The 23,314-nt window shown below is 36.3% G+C and overlaps 1 protein-coding gene across 2 annotated transcripts in view; it reads left to right on the forward strand.

Annotated features, from left to right (window-relative positions):
- Positions 1-23,314, forward strand: part of GRM8 (glutamate metabotropic receptor 8) — a 306,092-nt gene that overhangs the window by 44,938 nt on the left and 237,840 nt on the right. For both annotated transcript variants that reach the window (XM_041405382.1, XM_041405383.1), the window contains exon 2: positions 10,876-11,092. In XM_041405382.1, the coding sequence (XP_041261316.1) occupies positions 10,876-11,092 (217 nt within the window). The remainder of the gene's footprint in view (positions 1-10,875; positions 11,093-23,314) is intronic.

A 23,314-nucleotide genomic window follows, 5' to 3' on the forward strand; every position in this document is an offset into this window, starting at 1 on the left:
CACACTCAAACAAGGCTGTATGGTGGTGATAACAGTAAACTGATTTGTAGTTAAATTGCAATGAATAAAAATAGGGAAAAGGAGAATTTGCAGAAATTGTAAAATGCTCATCCAATATAGGCTTTTTTCCTACATCAAATGCTGCTTTTGCTGACTTTGCTCTCTGACTGCATTGAGACTATGTCCACAAAAATATCTATTGTGGGAAAGGAAGCCTTACTCAGTAGAGGAGAGTGAGGAGTGACCCTGTCCAGCTGCATTTTACAGAACACTTTGCCCTTTCTCCTGAGTATCTCTGAACATGAGCTGCCAAAGGAGAGAAGCAGAGCTCAAACTGAGCATCCTAAATCACTTTAGGAACCAGCTACTGTCGACTTTTCCTTCTGTCTTCAGTAAAGTTGTGGTTGAGGAAGAGAGGGTGAGAAGAGGTAGGGAGAACAGGTGTAAAGAAAAAGGGGTATCTGGGAGGAAGGTGTTAGTGTAGAGAAAAGAGAGAGCTTCCTGAAGGGAGCAGGAAGGAACTAGAAGCTCTTGAAATGTCTGAGAAAAAAAGTAAGAACGAGAAAGAAGGAAAAAAGGAGAAAATGTCAGGTATATGTAACTATAGATAGAGATAAATTCAATAAGAAAATACCACTAATGAAAAAAATATTTCCTCCATATTCTAATTATCTCCTTTAAATAGAGACTATATTGCCATACAGGTAAGAAACCTCTTCAACGTTTCTGTTTCTTTGAGTGATCTTGTTCCTCTTAAGCTGTGCTTTTCTTAAAGCTCATTTTGTTCAATTTGAGTCAGTAACAATATCAGCTTAGAAATAAAATTTGGGTAGCCTCTTCAGTGAGGAAGTATAAACCACTAATTAAAAGAAAGGAAAGAAAAATGGTCCAAAATATGGACTATGTGTGTGCATATGTATATTATACATGCATAAAGTACTTTCATATAAGAATATAATAAGTTCTTGTGAGTTCCTGACTTTTATGATAATGATTACTTTTGGAAACTTTACTCATGGCTGCTGACAGGGACAAAACATGTGGTGGATAGGTTCAAACTTCAAAGGTGTCTGATACCTCTGACCATGGGCATAGCCTCCTTGTGTTGTGATCTCTTTGTGTGTGTTGAGTATGATTTGTAAGGCTGTACCTACTCTATCTGAATGGCAAAATTTATGAAATACAGGTATTTGTGAAAGTTGATTGTTTTGCTAATCTTAGCACTGTTTGTGCTGCTAGGTCTCTTTGGCTGTGGAGCAGTTTTCAGATGCCCTTGTTCATCATCAAGACCCCAAAGTCTGTCTGTCTGCAGGATATCTCGGTGGAGATTGTGGGTATTAAGTCACTGCGTGTGCTTGGACATGCAGGTTTCAGTATAGCTTTTTGATGGGGGTAGAGGACAAGGCATGTACATTGTACAATTACAAGGCTTCTTTTTTCTAGTCTAAGATTGGATGGTTATTCTTTTGAACAATCCCCAGATGGTGGATAACTTAGTTACATTTGCTTCTCTGTGTTGTACCTGGTATTTTCAAAGGGGACAAGTAATATTACCCCTTGACAGCCAGGTTGTACTTTGGAAGAGTTAAGACACTGATACTGTTAGGTACAAGGAAAGAGGTCACCAGGTTATTCCTTCTATCTGAATAATTTTTATCACATAATTAAAGTAATCAGTATTTTTGCTTTGTTGCCCTCCCCCTCTGCCTCATTCTCCTTCATAAATGTTTTTGCTCTTCAACTTTTCTGTTGGTAGCAACTGGACTTAGCATTACACTGTGTTAATACAGGACATATTGAACTTTGTGGAAATAATTTGGCACTGGCTAATGTTTTATAAATTTTAAGGTTAAAAACTCAAGGTAAAGTTGTTTATCAGTCAAGTCTGATTGTTCTGAGAATGCAAGAAAATTTGTCTGAATGAATACAAACTAGGGGTATATTTCATTTCCCTTCTTCTGAGTCTGTGCTATGTGGGTTTAAGATGATGCTTTGTAATCCCATATGAATTGTGTGTGCTGCAAAAGGAGCCCATAGCTATGGTGACTCATAGGGATTTTCTTAATGCATTCTGATACGAGGTATCCAAGTCTTTAGCATGGGTCAGAGAGGTTACTGGAAAGCTGGGCTTTCTGAGCCATAGCTGAAGTGCAGGCAGTAGAACATGTGAAGGCACCCACTAGGGCACTGCACATATCTGTCTGGCCAGCTGAGCCCTGTTCACATATCTTCACAACGTCCACAATGGTGGAGAGAGCTGTCAAGAAGATAAATTTACTTTTCCTTCTCATGTTATTTTTTGATCACTTGTATCTCATGATAAGGTGGCAGCATGGGTAGCAAAAGGGTAGCGCTGCTGCTCAGGCAGCGGTGTAAACTGGAGTGGCCTTGCAGCAGTAAAAGTGAACGCAAAGAGCAGAGTTATTCCTTTAGCAGAGCATCCTGTCTTGCATCCTGCCGAGAGCACTCTCCCCTTCACAGAATCATTAAGGTTGGAAAAGACCTCCGAGGTCATTCAGTGATCACCACCCTGTCAACCAGAGCGCAGCACAAGTTCCATGTTGTTCTGCCTTGGACACCTCAGCGATGGTGACTCCACCACCTTCCAGGGCAGGCTGTTCCAGTGCTTTTTCCTTTCTTTCTGTGTCTCATACTTCCTTCTACTGTGATGGTCTCTGTAATCAGAAAAATTTCCATGAACGAGTGCATGTCCCCATGGGCAAGTCTCTGAAATTGCTTGCTGTGCTTGCTCTCTATGGTACAAACTATCAAATAAATGTAAAGGAAACCTGATTTTTGCTAAGGGATACTCTGACCTACTAGGTAAATTTGTTATTGCTGAATAATAATAAAAAAGTTGGCTTTCCTAGTTCGGATTAAAAGGAATGCGCATTTTCTGTATATTTCTCTCAAACTCATCAAAAGAGATTAGAGTTCCAGACACTGACATGACAAGCTCTAATGAGGAAAGTAGAGCCAGAAAAACTGAAATATCAGAGTTCACACTGTGCTCAGTAGAGTCTGACACAAGTCTAATGTATTGATACACATAATTAAGTGTGGGTTTCCCTGACAAGTAGAAAGGGAATTTTAATAGTTTAAAAAGTCCCTAAAGCTATCTGACCATCCTTGGCTTTCTGTTTGATCTGATGATTGGAGAACAGAGGGTTCTGTAAAGGAAGAGCTACCAGCAATTCCCAAGCTCAAGATTCCCTCCATCCCCCCTGCTTGTGATTTGATCTCAGTATGAATATTTCTCATTTGATCTGCTGCTTCTTCAGTTTATCATTCAGTGCCTGGACCTCAGCTGAGCTTAAAATATTTAGGAAGTGCCTGCCTAAAGATGGTGGATAATTGAATGTGCAACTGCTTAGCTGGGTTGGTTTTCAGAGAGGAAAACCCCAGGATTTAAAATGATGTGGAAATACTGATACAGAACTCCCATACTGAGAAAATGCCATTGTTTAACATTTATCAGTAGACTCCCTTGCACAGAATATTGATGGCAATTCAAGTTGTCCCCCTTAGATGGATTCTCATCCTTCTGGAGTTACACAGGGTTGCTCAGTGTGACAAGATGTACTTCGGCTGTACAAATGTTCCTAATGCATAAATATTCTTTTAATGTTTTGCCCTAAAGTGCACCCCATACTTCCTGTAGTGGTGAATATATTTTGTAGATGCTACATCTGTTTTGGGATTTGAGATTGGGATATCATATCATCATTATTTTCTATAGTATCCCTTGTGTATAATTAAAAGTAATGACTTATAATGAGTCCCTGACCTACTTTAACCCACTGGAATGAATCTAATCAAATGCAAACACTTTTTATTAGGTACTTTTCATTATATGCATTCTTCCTTTGTCACATCCTGTTCTTCCAGGGCAGAATGGGAGGTCGTAAACTGAAATACTCTTGCTGTAGCATGTCTTGTTAGACTTTGTGAAAGATGCTTTCTGGCAGGTGGTGATGCAATGGAACTTTAATAGTTTTTCAGCCCATTATCCGACACTGTACAATTACATGTATTAACCATAAAACATTACTTCTACTAGGGTAATTCAGTTTATTCAGACTGCTGTAGTTGCTAGCCATTTGACCACCAGCAATATCCTCAGAAACAAGTATGATTGATAATTACTCTGTTTGTAGTGGAGAGGAAAAAAAGAGAAAATCAGTAATGAAAGAGGATTTGCATGTTTGATTTTACCCTCATATTTCCACTGGGCTAGCAATTGCATCTGTCTTTGCAATTTTTCATATACCAGACCAAGTTGTGATGTTTGCAGAAATAATTTTGTTGCAACAAATGGAGCTGCATTGATCCTCATTTATGTGCTTTCATGAAACTATCAGTGATGATCATTGAAATTATATTCTGTTCAGGAATATGTCTTCAGAAGGTAACTGGCAGCAGAAGTAAACTCAGTGAAAGACATATAGAAAGAAAAAAGTACAATAATCTACCTGTTCCAGTTCAGAAGCATTTAGGTATGATAGATCCCTTTTCTTCCTGTATTTGGGGCAAAAAATAGCATATGTTGCATTTTATCACAAAACCCCATATCTTTGCACAAAACCTGTACAAATATATGTGAAACTTCCAAAACATTTCAAGCAACCTATCCATTTCCTCCTTATCATTAGGTGTATGAATTGCAAGCACCCTTGACAGGAACTGCTGTGATATTTCCTGCAAATAGAATGACTTGGAATAATTCAAATGGGTTTAAAAAAATCCTGCCTACCAAGTGAAATCAGCTAATGACAGCTTTCTGATTATACTTTTCTTCTTTCTGTTTCCAAAGCTTTTCAAATTCTACTAAACTTTTTGAATGAAATACATTTTAAATCCTATTCATCTGGGTGAAAAACATATTTGTGTTTTCTTGCTTTTGCTCAAGTTGGTATCAACATAATTTTTTGGGGGGGAGGTGGAAATCAGTGGTAATTCCTGAACAACATGCTTTGCTTGATGCATGATAAATATTGTCATTGAGGGTCCTTAACATCCAGGGAAAATGTATTCATCTAAATAAATACAGATTAGAATTGCCGGAGTTTATAAATATAAATGAATACATGAATTTGTCTACTGAGAAAATATATTGTTGTAGATCATTCCTCCTCACAGTAAAATCCATGGAAGGAGGCTGATGCAAAAAACTTCATATGTTGAAACTTTTCCATAACATCAGCTCTAGCACAGTTGATTTGTAGCTGGAGTTGTCACGGTGTCACCCTGCTGTGAGCATTGAATGGGCCATCTCACATCTCCAAAGGCATTACTCTGTCTTGATGTGGTAGGTCTCACAGGGCGATTCAATATTGGTTTATTCTGAAATGAATGAAATGAGGTATCTAGTGATGGCATGGGTGACCTCTCCAATGTTTCTCATAGAGGGAAGGATGAAGACATCACAGGAGGAAGTTGAACATGAGGTGTCTTAATAATCACGTCTAGTCAAAGTGAGTGGGATGGTGAGATGCAGTGCAAGATGTGTAGCTGTTTACACTGTTGTTCTACATAGTGTGTAGAACAGTTGAATTAATCTCCCAGGCTCTCTTTATATTAATGTTCCAGGGTGCATTTCACTTTCTCATATAGTTAGTAATAATAAAATACATTTTCAGTATTGTTTGGTATGCAGTAGGATGTTATTAAGCTTTATCAAACTCTTTTGAATCTTGAATGTCCTTCCTGAATGACTTTGGCATTAGTGTGTTGCAGGCTGACATTTTTCAGAAGCAAAAGCAAACTAAGATGGTGCTCTGGCTGATGGCAATTTGAAAATGTCACTAATAGCCTAAGCATGGTGACCTTAGCTCTCCTCCTGCAACTGTTCAATATCTAGGCCCTGAGGATTCATTTCACTGCTGTGAATTTTTTTGACTCACAAAGAACTCTTTCTTGCTGTACAGAAGAGGGAATAAAAATCTTGAAGAGATGGGGCCATTAATGATTAATGATAGACATTTGAAATTCAAAACATCATCAAGTTGAAAACATGTTTCCACCATCAAATTTTATTCTGAGTACTTTAACTCCTTTGCTATCTGTATGAGTTGGTGATAAAATGCCAGCTGATACTGAGTAGTCATTAACTTAGTGTTTATTGGCTTCACTTTTTTTAGTTGCAATTATTACTATTTGTAATGTACTATTGCTAATATTCCTAAAAAAAAAAAAAAAAAAAAAAAAAAAAGGGCTCAGTGATGAGAGAATGGAAAAGAGAAATAAAATGCTAGTTGATATGTTAAAGTTAGTAATGATAGGACTGAGTGGGTAGTGAAACTGAAGATGTGAGTGATTTAAGCCCATTACTCTTGGTGACTGTACAACATAGTTACTGCTGCGAGTGTAACTCATAATGTCTAATTTTTAAAATTGATAGTGATTCCTTTCCCAAGTCTTTTTTCCTTATGAGCTTAGCTCATTTCACTGCCTGTTATTTTGTTCCCAAATCATGCTTTCAGCTGGAAGACTGTGTAAAGGAAGATGGCATATGAAATGGCCAGCTGATGCTTTACATTGTCAAATGTAGCATGCAAATGGATTTGAAAGCTCAGTAAAAGGGCTGTAGTGAACTTTTGCCTTAAACTTGGAGAGCATGTAATTCAAGAGAAAGCATGTTAAATCTGCCTGCTTTGGTGAAGACACTCTTCTGGAAGGGCACAACTAGGTCATGTTGTTTCCTCTGTCATCTTCAGTGCAGCTCTTCTGTGTTTTAGGGTTTGGACCCCAGCATTGGACCCCCAGACAGATCCATAGGAATGTTCCTCTATGAATAGTCCTGGATTAAGGAGTGTAGTGGCTGGTTTTTGTTTTCAGTGTATGAGGAGCTGAAAGTGGTTTACCACTTGGCTGAATTAAATGGAAAGCTCCATTAGCTGCCTTTGACACTCCTGAAGTTTTCCACACTTCCTGAAGTTGTCCACACTTCCTCCAGGAGGGAGTACACATCTGTTTTGTAGTAACGCTTGGTGCTGGTCTTGTACTGATGTCATTCTTCCTTTAAGAGCTGCCACAGCCATGCTTGTGGATGGTCACTTCTGAAAGTACCTGCTCCATCTCTAATCCTCTGGGAAGGGGAGATCTTTAGAGAAATCAGCTAGGAGATAGATAGATCGATGAAAAACAGACTCTTCTGGACTGCTGATTTTGGCTTGACTGGATCTTCAAGGATTAGGTGTTCTGTTTAGTTATCAGTAATTTTTGTGTGTCTGTGTTTGGGTTTAGTTTTGTTTGTTTTTCTCCAAATTGTTTAATTTTTTAAGCATGCTGAATAGTTTTCTGATGCCAGTGACTGAACAGTAGAATGAAATGAAGCTGCTACTGACTTAAAGAACTGAGGGATCACAAGTAGTTTCTGCAGTAGTTCAGTAGGTATCAAGGTTAAGACCAGTACAAAACTAAAACTGGATATTGTTTTAAAACATCACACTAAGACTTTTTTTTGTTTTCAACATTTAATAGATAGCTTGATGTTTAAAAATAAAAAAATAGGTCTTCTATGAATTAATCTATATAATAATTTCAAAGATTTCTAGTCTGTTACCCACTAGAAGTTGAGTTTTATGAGTTATAGGTTAGTGGGAGACAGTGGCCAAACCATAGGGCTGGAAAGAATAGAAAAATCCTATCAATGAACAGTCAAACATGAGTTTTTTCAACAACTGCCAGTGAATGTGACAGATGTTGTGCAAGATCCAATTCAAATGTGGTTATATAATCAATTTTTTCCCAAAAGAGAAGGAACTATACCATTAACACATGCCACTCAAATACAATGCAAATGTTACAGGTATTGTATTTAATTTTGAAAAATTACATTGAGAAATCTAGAATGAGAAATAAAACTCTTTCTTTACAGGTTTCTTTCAAAATGCAAATTTATGTCTCAAGAGACCAGAGGAACTTAAAGTAGGAATACAGTCTGTATTTAGGGAGTTTAAAAAACACACATTACTGAATTGATGGAGCATAAGAGTTCCCTTGCTTAGACAGCACCATGCTCCATCTTGTAAAATGTACTTGGGGAAATGTAAAATGCTTTATTAAACCTACAGTCCATAACTAGAGTTGTTACATTTTAATGTATATGTTTTTCATTCATGGATTATTGAACCACTAAATCCAAAGAATCTGACCTCATGCAAAAAAAATTTCTTTGAGTCTCATGCTCAGTCTTTTTACTTGCTATGTAACTGGAACATAAACCAAATTCTCAAATTTTAAAGCTATTTTTCAGAGCTCCCCTATATAAAATTGTACATTTAAAAGCAGGCAAGGAAGGCAGTTAATATTTACTTTTGTGTAAACTGCTTTCAAAAAAAGAAGTCCGTGAAGCATTTCTGACTGGGAGTTCTGCAATTCTGGGGAGAAAATTGTTGATAGTGGTGTTGTTTATAACCATGAGGGACATATACAAAAAGAAATGAGGAAAATAATTGTGTATTTAATTGCAAGAACTTATTTTTTTTTCTCCAAACTTAAGGTTGGTTTGCTATTTAGAGAGTGTCTTTCTCCCTACTTTCACATGACATATTGTTCTTTCCTGCTCGTGAAAAGCTGGCAGATGTTATAAAACAGTGGTGATTTAAGCTTACCAGTGTGGCAAGTGATTTCAGAGTATTGTGTTTGTGCTGTATTTGCTTTCTGTTTTCATTGTTGTTAGAAATAACTCTAGGGAAGAAGCTGGACTGCAAAGAACTGAAAAGTAGGAAAGGAACATCTCTCCTCTGCATTTTCCAGGACTCCAAAAAAGTGATATTTGCAGTACATAAAATATCTCTATTGATCTGAAACATCTTATTGCTGCGGTTGAACTAACATATCTCCTACAAACACACATCTAGGGTTTGCTCTTCATCTCATGCCTGAAGAAAAATGAACTGAGAGAGTTAATGGGTATAAGTCTGTGGTCTAGGCTTCAAGATTTTCATGCCAAAGTATCAGTCTAAAATATTTCTTACTGGTGTTGATTGTGTTGACATTATTGATGAAATAACTTTCAGCAAAGGAACAGTTACATAATATTTGAGAAATGGAACACCAAGGAGCAAAATGAGTCAAATCATAAAGGTTGTCTTTATTGTTTTTACATCTGTAAGAAAAAGACTGTTTTAGAGAGTAATAGCACAAATTTAGAAAGGCAATGATATGTGCTTGAAATAGGTATAATTGTCTTATTATAGGCCAAAAATATTTTGTCTGTAAAGAGGTAAAGATGTTTCAAACACTTTCTGAAAGAAAGGGAGTTTATACAAGGCAAATTTTGTAAGAACATTTTATCCTTTAGTTTTACTTGGTGTATTTTTTCTTTGTTAGTAATATTGATTTCCATGAAATATAAGCTCTAACTTTTTCTGCAATAATCCCTCTCTTTTTCTTTTCTGTTCTCTTCAGTTGTTATTATAACAACATTTCAGATTTTTGTTCTGAGGCATTTCCATATGTAGAAAATTTGTTAAAGAACAATACGGCCAAGGTACATAAGAGTTTATTTTGTTAGTTTCTGACTGAGAAATGACTGTGCCAAGCCTTAGGCAATTAACTGTTTATTCAGGCTGTACAAATACATCTGCACTTTCTATTCAGGTTTAGTTAATGACCAGACTCTGAATTGCTTACATTTCCCCCAAAAAGTTTTTTAGTTTGTACTGATGAGGAAGCACTGAACAGGACATACAGTTGCACTGAAACCTTCTACTCTGACATCTAATGTGACAGAGAGTATTTACCGGAACACCTCTTGCCTTGCCTTGCTCAGTTTGGCTCTCAACAAAATCAACTTAGGAACTCCATTCAGATTGCTTTCTTGAGGACTGTTGTATGTTTTGTGACATGAATTGAACACCTCTTCCTAATATAGATCACAAAGCAATGCAATATTTGGAGTATCTTTTATTTAAAGCTAATGAGTGTTTAATCAGTTTTACCATTTAAAATAAGAAAATAATTCTCCTTTTAAGTTAGCATAAATGTAAATTAAATTTTCTTGTACCTAAAATATTCTTCAAAATAAGTGAGTATTGCTTACAATGTCTCTTCTGGACATTGCTGAACCATCTGTAGAAGACAAGAGTTAACAGAAAACCGCCCGTGTTTTTCTTTTAATAAGATAATAATAGTAATGTATTTTAAACTGTGTTCCAGTTATTTAGGTTTGTTTCTACTAAGAATGTTGAGGTGTTTTCTACAAAATTTACTATCTTTGTAGGCTTTCTCCTTTTGTGTATGGATATCATATATAGGTAATTTTTCTAGGTGTGTTTTTTTTTAATCAGATCAGGTAGCTTTTGCTATTTAATACATAGCCTTCATATTCTTAAATCATGCACAATGAACTATTAAAACAGAAAATGGAAGACCTGTGGCAGATAAAGCTTGAAAAATAGTTATAAAATGGGAACACGCATTTTCATGTACGCAAATAAAGCAAAGAAATGGAAACAATCCACATTTTACTTGTCAAATTTCAAAAATCATAGTCATCATAACTGACCTTTTCATTTTCTGTGGTAATCGTACGGATTCTTCCTTTTTCTTTCCCCTATTTTTTTTTTTTTTACTTCACTTGTTTCTATTAGGGCCAGAATAAAAAAAGAAGTTGTGTTTACATGTCAAGAGTCATGACATCTGGAGCACAGCTGAATGCATTATTTCTTGGTGAGAGTGTTACACAATAAAGCTTGACTGACATTACAAAAAATCCGAGACGCTTTCTGATCAGCTGATTTAATTAAAGCAAGATATTTGCTTCTGCACAATGCCTGTGTATAATCTATTACAATCCTTTCAAAGGTACAAGTATGTAGTGTAAAATGTTATTAGATTGGCTTGCATGACTTGTCATTCTGTTTGCAGATACCTCAAATCAGCTATGCATCCACAGCTCCCGAGCTGAGCGACAACACCAGGTATGACTACTTCTCTCGAGTGGTCCCACCAGACTCCTACCAAGCCCAGGCCATGGTTGACATCGTGACAGCCCTTGGGTGGAACTATGTCTCAACGCTGGCTTCCGAAGGCAACTACGGAGAGAGTGGTGTGGAGGCGTTCACGCAGATCTCCAGGGAAATCGGTGAGTGTGTGTTTAGCAGGTTTGGTATTTATAGCTGCTGAGGTGCAGAGCCTCACTGGGTTCTGATTAGGTGTGTGCAGTGTGATCAGAACACCCGTGGGTGTGTTACCTGGACTCAAGTGGCTGATTTTGCTTCTTGCATTTCTGCCAAGGTGGCAATTCTGGCAGCAGTTTAAGAAGAGACGCAAAAAATAAATGTATCTTAACTCTTTTTGGAAAAGGGAAGCTCCTTGATGACTTAGGGGCAAAAAGCAACCAGATGCTGAACTACAGCGAGATTTGAGGAAATGCAGTTTTTGATTCAGCTTAGGAAAATTATGGTCCAGTGAGAGCTTTTTCCATGTTCCAGCACAGATTAACCTAGAGGTTTTAATTTTGATGAATTTTAAAAACAACAAAACCACTCCATTCTGAAGTAAAACATATAAACTTGCAATTTCCCCTTTATAACAAAATGTGCTGTACAAATATAGGCACAATGAGAAGTATATTCAAGTCCCTTTGATCCTTCAAAAATTTTTTTCTCCACTTCCATAGTTTTTTCTGGCTGAAAAAAAATGGTTGTTTCTCAGGAACAGCAGGTTTTGGACACCAAGGAATAAGATGATGAGTAGCAGGTGGTTTGAAAGAGGGTGGAATTGGTCTTTCACCAAGTACAGGGTTAAATAACAAACAATTTTCCTGTCCTTCCTCAGAAGGAAAGGAAAACAAGTTTCCTTCCTTCCTTCCTGGGTTAATCTACTATATTTGGCTTAGAGGGCATGTACATATAAACTCCAGTTCTTTTCAATCAGCTTGGGTGAGAAAACATGATAATATCTCCCACTTTCACTAACTGCATGTGAATATAGAGAGCATCTCTGTCTGTAGGAAGGCAAATATGTGTTTCAGGTATTTATGTTTGAACCATAAAGGTAAGTGATTACTTGCAAGAACGTGGTTGTAGGATGAAACAGCCATTTTTGACATTAGGGAGCCAGTGTATGCAATATGCTTACTTGTTTAACCAATAAATGTTCTTTTTCTGGCTTCTGATCATTGCTGTCAGCTCCTAGGTGTGTTCATGGGAGAGCCAAAGCTGTCTGCTCTACATTGCTTTTTTCTGGGGTTAGCAAAGGAATGGATAATTCTTTCACAGTTCATACCTTAAAGAAATGGTTCATCTCTGACAAATAAATTGGCTTCCCCAGATACCCACTGAATTCATTGGCCGAAAAATCATTTTTTCTTGAAACCATCTGCAACACAGATATTTCTGAGTTCTGAAAGTAAACAGATAAAATACTGGGCTTTTTACTGTTTCCCATTTCCAGGAGTATGAGAGAACTTCAGATGAGTGCAAGCAAAAACTTTAATTACCTTATAATCATAAGAGTTTGGATCAGTTGGATCTCCATTGATCCTGGAATAAAAAAAGACCATTGTAATTTGATAAATAATTAACACAAATAAGATAAATATTATTAACAGGATTATGAATCCAAAGCTGTTAAAATCATCAATAGGTGTGCTAAACATTATAAGATCTGTGTAACACCAAAAAGCATAATAAGTCATGATTAGTGGTTTGATTTTTTTTTCCCCCCTTGTGATTTATGTTTGCTATTAGAACACTTGATTTTTGGCAACCTCTGTGCTCCCAGCAACTTACCAGCTTCTGTAGGTATCAGGGACTCTAATGGTTCTAAAGAAGGAAAGCAGAGGGAGGCAGGCCAGACAAGCAATTTTTATTTCCTAGAAAAATACTCAGGTAAACAATCAGGTAAATTGTACGTAACCACAGGGACATGACTGATAACCAGTGCAAAATTGTCAAGAACAAATAGTATCAAATCCATCTAATAATTTTCTTTGACAGGATAACAGCTTATAGCTGGAGAAAAAGCACTTGATGTGTCACATCTCTCAAATTTTGTAGTGTTATCTCAATTGTCACATATAGTATTCTCCTGAGCAAATTTGGCAATTGTGATCTAGGTGTAAAAAGGCTGGATGCAGACCTATTTAGAAAAGTTTTCTCAGAGAGCGATTAGCAATGATTTCTGTTTAAATGAAAGAATGTGTTGTGTGTTACTTGGCAGTTTAAGCTGGATCAGGTGCTAGCCAATAATTTCATGTTTAACCCACATGGGCTTGGAATGAAGATTACTGTAAAATCTGGGGGTTACTTTAAGGTCAGAAGGACTAAGTCTAGGACTAGCAGAGTATCTAGAAGAAATCCTTAGAGTCCAAATCTGAAAACACTATCTGGAAAAGGACAAATTTAAGACACCCACATTTAAGGTAAGGCATTTAACTTCTGCAAGAAGGATCTGTACAATGAGGAATTCAGACAGAATTGTCAGAAAGTACTAATTTAAAAAATGATACAGGGATAATAGTAAATTATAATCTATATGCCTAATTTTTTAATGGAACATGCAGGTGGACATACCATCTGTAAAATAATTTGAGTAATCCTCCAAATTGTCTGTCAGTTGTGGAAAGTCATTTTGACTCAGTACAGGTTTTATCCCTCACTTCAGAAAAAGTGAAACTCCTCAAGCAAGCAAGAACAAGGACAAATCTCAAAAATATGGTCTGTGAGGAACAGCTGAGCAGTGAGGCTTAGTTCAGCTGAAGAAGTTGACTAAGAAGAGGTGATAGAAAATAATATTTTCAAACAGGCTTTTACAGGAAGGTAGAGCACCACTTGTTCATCCAAATACAGTATATGTAAACAGAAATATGGAATTAATCTCTAGCATGATTCTGTCTAGGTTTGGAGAAAGCCCCTTGTAATGTTTAAAACATTGAGTACTATATCAGCTTACCTGGGGACATTTTGGAACCTCCATTGATAAGGATCCATGAGAATGCATTAGGCAAACACCTGCCCAGTGATTGTGTAAGTGTACTTAGCTCTTGCTTGGGGCTGGGGTGCAGTGGATGATTTCTTAATGTCCCTTCCAGCCTGATCCCATCATCCACTGTCTTCAGACTTTTCATCTGAGCCACAGGGCTGGAAATGCTTTTAAAATGGAAACTGAATAGTATCTAACTATGGAGTCTGAGACTATAGAGTCTGTGTAGGTTTACAAAAATCATCACATAGTATAAGACTACACACAACAGCAAAACTTGCCAGGTCTGTGTTAATGAACGGTGTGTTAAGAGAACCTGATCAGGACAATGTGCTCCTGGGCAGCTGGCATGCAAATGTACAGGACAGCTCTACTGCTTGCTGAGTACTTTATGTCCTGCTTGAGATAAGTAGTCAACAACTGGAAGCAAAATGAATGTGAAGATCAGCAAATGAAAATCAAACAACTGAGAAAAGGGTGTGAAAAATATTGATATATTAATTTCTGAAAAAAATATAGTGTATGAGAAGACACATGAGGTAGCAGATTTGAAAATGTAAATAGGAATGTTTGTTCCTTTGTTTTATTATTTTTTATAATTTTTTAAAAGGAGAGGTGAAAAAGGGCTAGGGTTTTACCTGATTTTAATAGACAGATTAACTTAATGTACTTATTTAATATGAAGTTGACCCTTTGTCTCTAATTTCCAGTTTGATTGGCCCTCTGTTCAACTTCTATTTCTTGATCAGTAATAGAAGAAAAAGGAAGAAACAGGCTCCTGAATGAAATGTGGAATACTGAAAAGGTCAAAGTGGTGCCACCCTGACATGTCACCAAATATATTACATATCAAAATCTGCTCTCATTTTTATGACAAAGATCCTGTCTGGAAAAAAGCAGAACTGAAAATTAAATATTTTACATGACAACGATTGGAAGGAGATTATTCCAGCTCATTCTTCCATGCATTGTTTGAAGACAATGATTAAATTTATAGAATTTTCTACTCCCATTAAAAAGTTAATGATACCATTGTAATCATTTTGACATCATGATCAAATCATTTTGGTACATTGACCAAAGGAATGAATTCTTACTAATTGCTTAAGAGTTTAAACATTAAACTGAAGCTTGACTCACTGATACAAACTAAAATGGGGGAAAAAAAGGAAGTGCATTTTACCAAGTCTTATTAAACTGCAGTGCTAAATATTAGTCTTCTATTTACTTTTTGTTCATTATCTTTGACCAAGTAAATGTTGGAAAGTTTCTGATCCAGCTTTCCTTTAATGGTTCATTTCACCTGTTATTAGAGACCAGATGAATTTGCCACTAGAGGGAAAATCATGGCATGCTTGTCCTTTGTTTTTTTGTTTTTTTTTTTTTTTTTTCCCAAAATACAAAAGCACTTGATTCAGACAAATCTCTTTGATTTCAGAATAATTGCTCTGTGCAATGTTTGTACTGGAAAGTGTAACAAATGTACAAATAATATATGAAATGCTGCATGACATTTCATTCACCACTATTGGTCAACTGCTGATAGGTACTGGCAGTGAAACACTTATGAAACTTTTAGAAGAGGAGGTAAAAGTGATAAAGGCAGGTAGTGCAGCTGATCATTAAGAACATGTTAGAAACTTCAGCACTGCTTGCCCCTTTTTGCTTCTAAGTTTATTTTGCACATCTTAACAGAGGAGAAAGAAGAGAGCAAAGAGCATTTAATCAAAGGACATATTTAAATCTTTGACTGGTCAAAATAACAGCTTCATAACAGCTTTATTCCAGAAGAGAATGGTGCACTTAATATCAGGGTGTGACCTTGAATACTTGTTCGTAGGAACAAGGTTCTGTGGTTTTACCTACTCCTTTTATACTGGTATATTGCAGTTAACAGCATTTTTCCGAGGAGGGACTACAATTACTTGATGATCTTTCATAATATTGTATCATTACGGTGACAGTGAAAGCAGTGTATTAATGACAATGAATGCTTGTGCTGAATGAATGCTACAGTAGCTATGTTTGTTTCAGACTTCAACACTGGTAGCTATATTTTGTTTACATAGGAAATGGTCTGTGACATTTCTTTGACATGGTTCTTAAATCATGCTTGCCTCTTGTCAGCTCTTTCAGGGTGTTTACAGTTGTGCATTGTACCTCTGTTTTATCCAAATTATTGGATTGCTTCTTCACAGAAGAATCACAGAATAGTTAGCGTTAGAAGTGATTCTCAGGATCATCTAATCCAACCCCCTTCCAAGGCAGGGTCACCTAGAGCAGGTTACAGAGAAATATGTCCAGGTGGGTTTTGAGTGACTCCAGAGAGGCAGAATTACCTTTCACAGTTTTTGGACTTCAGATTTTCAGTGGAGAAAGTGGAAGTGTATTGGGAAGTGGGGAGGGAGTTTTGAGCAGGAAAATAAAACTTAAGAGGTGTGCCATTTCCTTTCCACTTAAACTTTGATAAATTAGAAATAAGATGGGTTGCTGTTAAGATCAGTTCATATTTCCTGGAGTAATCTCTGCATATGTTTGATATAAAGCTAAAGCTTTTTGTATTTTGTTAAGTAAGATGAATGGACTTCTTCCACACCCCCAAGATAGTGTTTAATAGAAGATTAAAAAATCTTGCAACATGAAGATGAAAGAAATACAATACATGAAATGTAACCTTTTCCCCAGAGATATTTCTGCTTTAAAGTCTGTTTTCAGGCATAACAAATTAATTTTCACAACGATTCATATTCTAAGATACCCTCTCTAAGGGTAAACAGTTTAATTTAATTTAAGTTTTATTTTCATATTTATGCAGATACAACTCTATTGATAGCACTGTATTTAAAGCTGCAAGCTGTAATTAATAATAACACTATATAATTGGCTACAGGAGCTTCAAAGTAATGTTGAAAAATTTCAAAATCAGATCGTAGGTGTATTAATATTGCAAAAGCTTGCAAATTATTCCAGCAGTTTTTAATATTTGTACCAATTAGTACCTGATAAAGAACAGTAGCATTTCTAGGGATTTAAAATGAAGGACTATTTTAATTTCTCTCAGTGGTGCTAATCAATGTGATATTCTTTAGCTGTAATTATTTCTTTTCTCTATAGTTTTAGGCAGATAGAGAAGTAAGCATACTTTCTGTATGTGCTCTCTGACCCTCCAGTAACTGTGGGCAGAGAGACTTTAATACTCTTGAGGTGTTTCTTCTTCAATTAGTTAAGGCACTTTTAAAATGTCCTATAGGAAGCTTATAGTTGTAGTACTGTGAGTACTACAGATGTCTCTATAGTAGGACTTTTTCCTTCCTTTTGCTTCATGTGGGCACCAAATGTTTGCACTGGTTCAAACATTTCAAAGAGTAGTAAAGATGTCCATGAAAGTTTATTTCATTAGTGCTATGACTTGCTTTTAGCCATTTCAAACTTCTTAACTTAGTAATGATTTTGAATTCAATTTTTGAAGTTGTATAAATACAAAAAAATTATAAATGTGATGATGATAATTTTAAGTAGTCTTGTTAGATTAAAAATTAGATTCAACAAAAAATATTTCTGTTGAAATATAGTGTGTGGTGGCCTGCGCAGGCATTGAATCTCCACAACCTTGGGGTTATTAGCATCATGCTCTGACCACCTGAGCCAGTCTCAGGGTCTTCTGTGGTCTCAAATCAGTTGCATTCATGTCAAGAAGGTACATCTGATAAAGAAAAATTGTTGAGGCTCTTGAGTTTCCTGAGAAAATTTCTTTTGTCTCTCTGTATGTTTTTTTGTCTTGAAATGATTTCTATTAGTTTTAAATATTTAGCATTTTTTTTGAAGGCTTTGCTTTCTACCTGCAGAACTGTAAGTTTTAAAAATTGTGTGAGCAATGCCTCATGATTGATACTAGCAATATACTCTTAGTATCAGCTCTTTTGTGATCTGTGGCTGCAGTTAAAACCATGAAACCCTGGAACTGTCAGACTGAGCCAGACACTGCAAGTCAATGTCTTGTCTCCAATGGTGGCCTCAATACATGGAACAGAAGGACACCAAAATCTGGCTTGGTCACTGGCAGAAATACTTATCCAAGGAGTGTTCTGTAACCCTAGGTGTTTAGTGGATGATACTTAGATTTCCTGAAGCATGAAAATTTATATCCATTATAATTTCTTTCTGTTACCATTTTACCATTTTGGCCTCACTTGTTAAATATTCTTTTGTTTGGATGCTACAAATGGTATGCAGGAGAATCCAGTTAACCTCCTTCATAGTGTGCCTCCTTTCTAATTCTGGGTTATAAGATATGAAGTAATTTCAGTTTAATGGTTTCTGTTGTCACTTCCTGGATCCTTTATTTCATTTACATCTCTGGTAAGCTGTGCAGCCATGACTGAACACTCCAAGTAAAGCTTTACTGTTGATTTATGTAGTGTCATTGTAATCTCATTTTTATTCTCAGCCCCAATCTTTATGCATCCTGACAAATTGTAAGCTTTTTCTGTTGGCTGCTGGGTATCAAGCAAATTATTTCCAAAAGCAATCTGTTCTGACAGTCAAAGTTTATTAACAAATGGCAACAGCTGATTTAGAACCCAATGATGTGTGTGAACAATTCCAGGTATATCTGCCAGCCTGCTCTCCACTGTATTTGTCAATAGTCAATATTTTTCTATGACATACTTGTTTATCTATCTTTGTGAATACTTTGTCTCTTCTCTCTGCTCTTGTTTATTTCAAATAATTTTATACTGTTTTCAAAATTTCCAATCTTTCAATTCACTACACTCCCTCTCCTTTTGAAGATATTTGATATTTGTGTTAAACAAATCAAACCCTAGTAGGTATTTCTAGAGCACATGTTTATTAACCTTTTCCAGTGCTGAGTTTTGGCTGTTTCTTTCTAATCCTTCTACTCATTTTTTTTTGATCCTTGGGAGTCCCTTCCCTCTCCCCACTCCCCAGTTTTTAACTGTTCATCCAAAAGTCTTCTAAAAACTGTATTATGAATGTTAATACTCTTTATGCAAAGCTGATATATCAGTTTTAATAGTAACTACTGTTGCATGCTATCTAAGTACTAAGAGCAGAATGCAAAGGGATTTGACTTTACCTTATAAATTTATCTTGTACAACTGCATGCTGCTCCTGAATGGGTTTATTCTTCAAGGTGCTTTAAACTATGTAGGATCATATCTGATCTGTGCCAGTGGTACTGGGAGTTTGAGGGTGAAGGTTAGGAGCTTTGCTAAGTTGAATTCTTGTTATTGTCCAGCTGCACATGAAGCCACTGACTCAGTCACATAGCCCATGGTCTTTCAAATGTTAGATTAGCCCTAAAAGAAACTTGGAATTTATCTTTCTTCAGAATTCTTGACAACTGATAGTTTATGAATTGAGACAGAGGGAAATTGCATTATGATTTTTGTACAGACTTCTGTATTACAGCTGAAGCATATTTTGTTCTGATTACAGTATAATTTTATTTTTGATAGCTATAAAATGAAATGGAAAATGAATATTCCATCTGATGGGTTTGCAATTATGCCTTCTGATATTAAAAAGAAAAAATGAACAAATGCAACTGAGACCTTGTTTTCAACATTTTTCAACAATTTTTTTCTGAATGGTAATATCTATCAGAAAAAAGTGATCATAAACATTAATATTACTCAGTAATGCTCTTTCCTTCCTTCCATAGGCTAAATGTTGTTAATAAATGGTGTATGTGCACGATATATAGTTTACTTTCCTGGGCAGTCCTATGGATGTCTGGGAAAATGTTAAAGCACACAGTGCTGGGGTTTTTTTTTCATCTGAAGAGAAAGCAAAGTGAGAAAACAGCTATTCCTCATTCTCTGTTTATATAATAGATGTGTGATTTCATGCCCACTGTTATTTACTGTTCTGTGATATATCTACCTCAGTAGTAGGTAGATGATAGTAGGCGATGCCCACTATCTTTCTTCCTTTATATTATGGTAAATTTCAATGTGTTCTGGGTTTTACCAATGGGATTTTCACTTCGCATTTTACTTCTTTATGACTTTCCCTACTTGTTCTACTGTTTGTATTGTCACTGGCTGCTATTTTTAATATGCCATGCTAATACAGGATTCTTGAGCTTTGCTCTGCTGAATGATGTAGAAGGGTTGACTGAGTTGGATGTTACAATGCTGACAGTATTCATGCAAGATTAAATGCAAAGAATGTCTGATTGTAAATGTCAAAGAAATGTTCTTGTCTTCATTTTACTTATTTTCGTTCTGTTTTTGAAGGCCAGGGGCCCATATTGTGCCCTGAGTCACAGTAAGCACATGTTTGTTATTAAACATGCACTGGGGTGTCTTAGCAGTAACAGCTCTCTCTCAGGTGTTCAGACTGGGGTAACCCTACAGATAGAAGTCATTCTCTTAATTCTATTACCTAATGAACTTTCCACAGAATTCCAGAGAACTCTATTTAAAAAATAGTATTTCAAGAATTGCTCTTATTCGTTTCAGAAAAAAACAGGCATATGTGTGTCCCTCACTAATATTTAGAAAAACTCCTGCATTGATTTTTTCTGTTATAAATGCATGATTTTTATGCAAATTGCAAGCTGTGATACCACCACTTTAAACTGGGATGACAGAAATATGCATATTGTGAAAACTCACAATTTATGAAAAAAGATAATTTTTTTCTCTTGCTAGAAAACAAAGTGTTTCTTAGGTCCTCTCAAGGACAGAGTTTTGTATGATGAAAACAGAGTTGTTTATTCCACTACTTTCTTAAAAACATAATGATTAGAGACTTTTCATCACTTTCTAGAAGAAACTGAAAGAGAACTAATTGTTTAAAATGCTGACATTCTAACAAAAATGCCAGTCTGTCTTTAATATTCTTCATAAAAGCAGGATATTTTGACTAGGCAATTAATCAAGAGAATGAGTTACCAAACAATACCCTTGAGTAGCACAGGTGTCATGCAGATAAATCCCTGTGTTGCTGTGTCTGTACGCATCCCAAAATTTTCCTTTGGGAGCATACTCTGCAGTAGCATACAGGAATGGACATTGCCCTTCACATGCCTTCATAAGTCACCTTCTGCTTGGGATGCTTGCTGAAGTGCTGTGATTGGGTTGTCCTAGAGAGAGGAACAAAATTTCAACCCCCTTGTGAACACAAGAACAAAGGGGTTGTAGATTTCAAAACTGAGGACTGACTCCATTGAAATGCATGCATCTGTGTAATTTGTAGATGTTAGGGGAGGGATGGAGGGCTAAGAAAACCAAATCTATCTCAACATCTTGATGATTCCTACAAACATTTATGCTGGAAATGTTCAACTGCCATTAAGGAATCCATGAGAATTGTATGATGTAATTAATCCCAAAGATGTTAGTGCTCTCTCAGGTAAGATCAACCACACCCTTTGCAGGAGTACCATGTTAAGGTCTGTTTTATCTTAAAAATGGGAACAAAAAAATCTGAACTACACTTGTAGGGAAGTTTTTTTTTTTTTTTTTTTGGTAGGGATTCCTGTTTTCCTTTTAACCTATTTTACTGTATTTTGAGGGTGGGTGGGTGGATGTCTACTTATTTTCTGCATGGACCCTGTCCTTTAATACAGCATGCAAATCCTGGAACATCTTAGGCCCCAGAAGGATGAGAAAGAATGGTATTTTGTAGTGCCAGGAAATAAGCAACCTTCATTTTATAAAAGTTGAAGGTGAAGTTTGGTATGAAAACCTGCTTTCACAGTAGAATGGGAGCCTATATAACTTACCAGAGCCTGCCCAGGTCTTTGGTGACTTGGCAGAGTTCTCATGGGTAAGGGGAATAAAGCACAAGCTGAGCCCCTTTGTGCTGCTCTGCTCACATGGGAGCCAGATGAAGGCAGTAGGTCTGCATGCACTCTGCCACGTGCATTGTTATACATTCATATTGGATTTGGTGTTCGTTGGCATGTTGGATTTGCTGTGAGAGGCATTGCAACATTTGCTAGGGCCAGTAAATTGAGTTACGTGATTGTAAGTATTTTACCTAATATGGTAATGCACAATAGTGCATAATTATATGCAAAGTGCAGATAATTATGCTGCTCAATTTATAAGGATTGTCAAACCTCATAATTTATTCCATTATATTATGGTATTTTATGGATTCAATCCTTTCAAAGCTTATTCATGAGGTAGAAATATTAATAATCTTTGATGAAAATATTTTGATTAGTTAATGTTTTTGGTTTTTTTTTTCACAGAATCATTAGCTTTGTAAACTGTTAATGCCCCTTCCACAGAAGTGAAATGTTAGCGCCAACCTCTAGATATTGTTTCTGTTACTAAAATATATGCAAAATGAGTGTTGGTTTTTTCCCTTTTTTTTCCTCCGGTTAAGTGCAAAGAATTTGGTTTAATAATTAAAAGTAACCTAGAGAATGGTATTCGTGGCGTAGGTTTTTACAGGCTTAGGTATAAACTTTTTATTGTAATTAATGTGCATTTCATTGTTAAATCCATTAATTGCTGTGATATTTTAATTAATCAGACATACATGAGTTGGCAGTGATGACTGTACAGAGGCTTTTAAAGCCATGGAACTTTGAGGACGCTTTTCTTCCTATGTGGACCTTGGTAGAATCTAAACTCTAGGTTGGCTGGGGAGAGGAGGATTTTGTGTGATGGTAAATGTTCAGCTGAGATGCAGAAGGACTTCTCAAAGAGAGAGCAATGGTTATGGCCAGTTTTTCACAATAATTTCCATGAAATTGTAAGTTTCATTAACTAAGATCAGTTTAAATGGGGTTGTCTTATCTTTCTTTGTCCTTCTGTGGTAAATAACTTCAAAGGAGACAGGTTTTTGGAAGAGGACATTTGGATGTGTTCAGGAAATGTGTTAGTGATGGAAGAGCACCAGTTCCCATATGTACACTTGCCACAGGCACTGAAAGCTTGTGACAAGCCCCTCTGGGCTACCTGCACATCAGGTGCCTCTCAGGAGGAATGGTGAAAGGCATTCAAGGACTTCTGTGCTGGCTAGAGAATCACTTTCTGTTTCCTTCTAAATAACTCTTTCTGCTCATTTGTTATTTCTGTTGTATACAGGCATAGAATACCTTGTGTGAGAAAAAGATTATGTACAGGCTTAAGTGATAGAATACATAGTGTTCAAATGCTTTTTTTCCCCAAGTCCAATTACATAGTTTACACAGAAGAAAACAGGGCAAATGAGAAGTGAAAGAGGAGAAAGAAAGAACATAAACGAAATGAAGAAATGCTTGGTAGGTATCTTCTGTTACCTGTTATCAGCTTTGAGTTTACATTATGTTCAGTCTAATAAAGTGCTTAATAAAATACAGTTATGTTTTGTTAGGAAGTGATACTCTAGGCAGTGTTGCATTTGCTTGCTC

This window comes from Onychostruthus taczanowskii, unplaced genomic scaffold (genome assembly GCF_017590055.1).
Source record: "Onychostruthus taczanowskii isolate IOZ18803 unplaced genomic scaffold, ASM1759005v1 scaffold23, whole genome shotgun sequence".
Lineage (NCBI taxonomy): Eukaryota > Metazoa > Chordata > Aves > Passeriformes > Passeridae > Onychostruthus > Onychostruthus taczanowskii.